Source organism: Triticum urartu, chromosome 5, assembly GCF_003073215.2.
Source record: "Triticum urartu cultivar G1812 chromosome 5, Tu2.1, whole genome shotgun sequence".
In the NCBI taxonomy this organism is placed as follows: Eukaryota; Viridiplantae; Streptophyta; class Magnoliopsida; order Poales; family Poaceae; genus Triticum; species Triticum urartu.
Window position 1 is genome coordinate 10198137 of NC_053026.1, and position 5630 is coordinate 10203766.

At 53.9% G+C, this 5630-nt stretch overlaps 1 protein-coding gene across 1 annotated transcript; it reads right to left on the reverse strand.

The window, feature by feature from the left end:
- Window positions 1-209: 209 nt before the first annotated feature.
- LOC125506909 (receptor protein-tyrosine kinase CEPR1) lies at window positions 210-3732 on the reverse strand. Its single transcript, XM_048671614.1, has one exon. The coding sequence runs from the start codon at window positions 3614-3616 to the stop codon at window positions 614-616; it is 3003 nt and encodes a 1000-aa protein (XP_048527571.1). The 5' UTR covers window positions 3617-3732; the 3' UTR covers window positions 210-613.
- Between the last annotated feature and the right edge of the window lie 1898 nt (window positions 3733-5630).

Sequence of the window (5630 nt, forward strand, 5' to 3'; positions counted from 1 at the left end):
AAAAGCTAGCTTTGTGTGTGTGTGTGTGTGTGTGTGTGTGTGTGTGTGTGTGTGTGTGTGTGTGTGTGTGTGTGTGAATAAATTTAAGCTAGCTAGCTATAAAATTGCAATGGAGCTGACTTGCTGTGTTTATCTATCTGAGTGTAGCTAGATTTCAGTGGAGTGAGACAACCAAACCAACCAAACCTCAATCGAGTAACATAACATGTAAAAAAGCAAACAAAAAAAACTAAAAAGGAAAATTCGCACACTTACAATCGAATATGGCATCGACTATCGACTGAGACTTTAAGTATCAGTCGACAGTGGACTGAGATTTAGCAACACCACATCTATATATACACATACCACTCAATCTAGTGCAAGATCCAACAATCTTTCCAACTTAATTAAATTGCATCAATCCATCCTCAAAATTACCTTTCGTATCTCTCTATAAAAACTTAGTTGCACCACTAGTTCTAATCATCTTCTTAATTAGTAATACTAGTAGTGCTATTATAATTGTAGTTACCCTAATAATAACTTAATTGGATCAGTGATGATCGCTTGATTCACTCTTAGTTATACTACTAGTTACTCGGTGGTTAATTGATCACTTGAGTTGCACGGCTCACTTGGCCTCAGCTGGTTTGGGTTTCTGGCCGGGGTAGTCTTTGGCGGAGCGGCTGCCGGGGGGCGGGCCGGACTCGGCGAGCATCTGGACGACGTCGGCCATGGTGGGGCGGAGGCCGGGGATGCTGCAGGTGCACCGGACGGCCACGCGCAGCGCCTGCACCATCTCGTCCTTGAAGGGGCTCCACGCGAGGCGCTTGTCCAGCGCCTCCGCCTCCGCCGCGGCCGCCACCTTGCCGGTCACCCACTGCACGATGTCCCTCGTCTCCCCGAACTCCGGCTCGATCGGCTTCTTCCCCGTGGCCAGCTCCATGAGCACCACCCCGAAGCTGTACACGTCGCACTTGGTCGTCGCCTTGGACGAGTAGGCGTACTCCGGGGCCAGGTACCCGTACGTGCCGGCGATGGTGGTGGTGGACGAGGTGTCGCCGCCGACGCCGCCGCCGCGGGTGGCCTGGAGCACCTTGGCGATGCCGAAGTCGGCCACCTTGGGCTCGAAGTCGGCGTCGAGCAGGATGTTGGACGACTTGACGTCGCGGTGGACGATGGTGAACAGGAGGTCGTGGTGGAGGTACGCCAGGCCCTGGGCCACGCCGATGGCCACGCGGCGGCGCGTCGGCCAGTCGAGGAACCCGAAGCCGCCCCACCCACCGCCGGCGCCGCCGTGCAGCGCGTCCCACAGGTTGCCGTTGGGCATGTACTCGTACACCAGCAGGTTGCAGTCGGCGCCCGAGTAGCAGCAGTACAGCTTCACGATGTTCTTGTGCCGGATGCTGCCCAGCGTCTCCACCTCCGTCCGCAGCTCGCGGCTGTCGTCCTCCTCGCCGCCGCCGTAGCCTCGGCCGTGCCCATACCCATGCCCATGCCCATGGCCGCGATGCTGATGCTGCTTCTGCCGCTGCTGCTTGGTCTTGGAGGAGGACACCCACAGCTTCTTCACCGCCACCAGCTCGCCGCTGCTCAGCTCGATCTTGTACACCGTGCCGGAGCCGCCGTGCCCGACGATGTTCTTGTCGATCAGCGCCTCCACGATCTCGTGCTGGTCGAAGTTTAGCTTGTGGAAGCTCGTCACGTCGTACGACGACAGCCCGCCGCCCCTCGACCCCGGCGACGACGTCCCGTCCTGCTCGCCGTCCTTCAACTCCCGCCGCCGCGTCACCCACCGGCGCGCCAGCGCCAGCATTGCCACCACGCACACCACGCAGCACACCCCGACGATCCACGAGCTCCCGGCGAATCCCCGCTTCTCCCCGCCCTTCTGGCACAGCGGCAGCGCCGTGTCGCTCAGGTTGAGCCGGAACGCCACGCACAGCCCCGGGTTGCCGGCCACGCTCTCCAGCAGCCCTTCCTTGATCATCGCCGGCGGCACCGGCCCCGACAGGTTGTTGCCGGCGAAGTCCAGCGAGTTGGGCAGCAGCGCGCACAGCGCCTCCGGTATCTGCCCCGACAGCGCGTTCTCCGACAGGTTCAGCACGTTGAGGCTCCTCAGGTCGGCGAGCGTCTCCGGGATGGGGCCGTTCAGGCGGTTGCCCTGCAGGGACAGCTGGTTCAGCCGGACCAGCCTCCCCATCGCCGCCGGGATCGGGCCGGCGATGAGGTTGTTGCTCAGGTCGATCTTCACGAGGCCCCAGACGTCGGCGATCTCCGGCGGGAGCATGCCGGACAGCCGGTTGGCGGACGCGAACAGCGAGGTGAGGTTCTTGGCGCCGGCGATGGACGGGGGCACCGAGCCGGTGAAATGGTTGTAGGAGAGGTCCACGATGGAGGCATGCGGCAGCGCGAAGATGCCCGGCGGCACGTCGCCCTCCAGGTGGTTGCTGCTCACGCGGAACCGGAGGAGCGGCAGGCAGTCGGCGTAGGCCGCCGGGATGGTGCCGGTGAGCAGGTTGCTGAGGACAAGGATGTACTGGAGCTTACCGTTGGCGCAGGCGTACGGCGGCAGCGGGCCCGTGAGCTGGTTCTCGGAGACCTCCAGCACGTCGAAGTCGGAGTAGCGGCCGAGGTCGGCGGGGAGCTCGCCGGTGAGCTGGTTCTTGTACACGGAGAGGATCTCGAGCTGCGTGGAGTTGCCCAGCACGGCCGGGATGGGCCCGGCGAGGAAGTTGGTGTAGAGCTGCAGCACGCGGAGGCGCGGCAGCGCGCAGAGCGAGTCCGGTATGGCGCCGTCGAGGTGGTTCTCGGATAAGTCGACGTCGGCGAGGCGCGTGAGGTTGCCGAGCTCGTCGGGGATGGCGCCCTCCAGGTCGTTGTAGTAGAGCTCGAGGAACTCGAGGTTGGCGAGGCGGCCGAGCGACGCCGGGATGCGGCCGGTGAGGGAGTTGCCGCTGAGCTCCAGGAAGGTGAGGGACGTCATGTTGCCGAGCCACGCCGGCACGCCGCCGCGCATGGACGTGGTGGACAGGATGAGCACGCGGAGGCGCCGCAGCCGCGTGAGCGCCTCCGGCGGGCGCCAGACGTCGAAGCCGGGGTTCTCGTTGAAGTTGATCACCTCCAGCGAGGTCATGTTGGCGATGGACGCCGCCGGGAACGCGCCGGAGAAGAGGTTGTCGGAGAGGTCGAGCGCCCGCAGCGCCCGCATCGGGGACAGGTCCGGCAGCGCGCCCGACACGCTGGCGAAGCTGAGGTTGAGCGTCTCGAGGGAGGAGCAGTTGAGGAGGCCCGCCGGGAAGCCGCCGCGGATTTCGTTGTAGGCGAGCAGCAGGTCCCGGAGCGCCGGCAGCGCGGCGCAGATGCCGGGCGGGAGCCTGCCGGTGAGCCGCCACGACGTGAGGTCGATGCCCGTGACGTTGCTGCCGCCACAAACCACGCCCTGGAACCGGCAGTAGTCGACCGGCGTGGCCGACGAGAAGTCCCAGCGCGCCATGGCCGGGCCGGCGAGCTCCTGCTTCAGCCGGGACAGGTACGCGGCCTGGGCGTCCAATGCCGCCACACCATCGCCTGTCGCCGACAGGAGAGCGACGACGACGAGCAGCAAGGCCACCGAGCAAAGCGTGGTCACCATGGCTGTGTCCAGCACGTACGCGCCTAGCTAGCTAGCCACTACCCAGTGCTTGATGTTGCTGTCGGAGCAAAAAAATTGGTTGGGAAATGCGTGTGGTGGTGAGAATTGAGAAATGGAGGGAGAGCGTGTATATAAGTGGAGCGAGAATCTGCCAAAGAAATCGGTGACGGCGATGTCATGTGGATGATGATATAAAGGGAGATGCCAAGGAGATGTGCATGGATGATTCCGGATACATATGAACCCATTTTAAAAAACATATTTTGTAATGTTAATTTTTTTTTAAAAGGTGCGCGGACATCTTTATATTCTATGTGTGTGCAGAAAGTTTCACAGAAAAAACAACTTTTTTTTAGCTTGTGCAAAAAAGACAAAATTTTGTGTCCTGAAACGCTATTTAAAAGCAGTAAAATTTGTTTTTTTATTGAGACAAAACAAAAATATTTTTTTACACAAAACGTTGTGCTATGGACATACCTTTGCCAACATGTATGCATAATTTTTTTTTAGAATTTTTGAACATTACAAAACGCGTAAAAAGTAATTTTTTAAAAAATGGGTGCAGATGCCCCTGTATGCAGATCGTCCACTCTCGATGCCCATGCTTCTTCTCCTCTCCAGCTTCTTCTTTTCTCAGTGCAGTGGAATGCAGCTGGGTCAGTCAAACAAGGGAGGACCTGGACTGTGACATCTGTTCATCAAGTGGTGGTGCAAGGTAGAAGTCCACTTTGGCCCATTCAACTTGCCACCCAACTTTAATGTGCTCCAAATTACCCTGTCTTCTTCCACTTCAGCTATATGTAAGTTGTTTCTTAAAAATTTGGGTAAGTCGATTTTCTGACTGTTGATTCTTTTGTCAAGATTCGTGTTTCTTTTTCACCTTGTGTTGTTTCATGGCTTCTTGGGCTAAATTTTTTATTTGCCCATGTCTTGGGGTCAATCGATTTTTTTCTCGAGCTTGAAGCCCGATACAGCCTGCCTATTTTTCTCTTTTTTTTTGCGTATTTGCTATTTTTTATTCCTTTTTTGTAGTTAGTTTTTCTTTTTTCTATATGGTATTTTTAGGATGTTGGGCGAGAGTAAATGTATACACTCAAGTACTATACAATAGGTGTGTAAATTATATACAGAGTGTAAAAATGACACACTTATATGCTTATTTTTTGCATATTACAAAAGGTGCAATTTCAGCGCAAGGTTGTATGCATTTGTGATTATTTTTCTTCTTCTTAAAGGGTAATATCAATACCGCTAATTCGTTCTTCCTAAAAATACTATTTTTATATTGTTTTAGATTTATTTTTATTTCCTTATTTATGTTTTTTGCAAACATTCCACTATTATATGCTTATTCTTGCATATTATAGAAAAACATGATTTATGTGCAAATTGTGTGCACTTATTATTATTTTGTTTTATTTTTTTCTTAAAAGGTAATATCAGTGCCACTAATTCATTCTTCCTTAGAAAAAATAATTATATTTTTTCATTTATTTTAAAAAAAATCCTATGTCTTGCCAGGTATTGGGCCAATTTCTGTTATGGTTGCAAATGGTCGAGTTCTCGTATAAAAATATCTAACGAGAATTTTTTTGGTGCAAGTTTATTTTGATTCTTCCGCATGTTTGTTCGTCACAAAATCGACTTGCATGGAATCAAAATTGAGGCGACTTACACTCATCTAAAACATTTGACGGGGGTGTAGTTTTCTTCTCCCTCCTTGTCAAATCCAAGAAATAAGTCGAGGCGGACTTTGAGGATATGATACGTCTTCAATGTTTTTCTCTTGTTTTGGTCTCTAAGTTGCATGATTTGAATGAAACTAACCTGGACTAACTTTGTTTTCAGCAAAACGGCGTAACTTGGTGTTACTTTGCTTGGAATCAGACAGGGACTTTTGAAGATTTATTTCAGAATATTTAAGGAATTATGGAGCGAAAATGGACCGGAGGGGAGTCACCTGCCCGTCACACGACCAGGTGGCGCGCCGTGGGGGCGTGGGGGCCTACCTGAT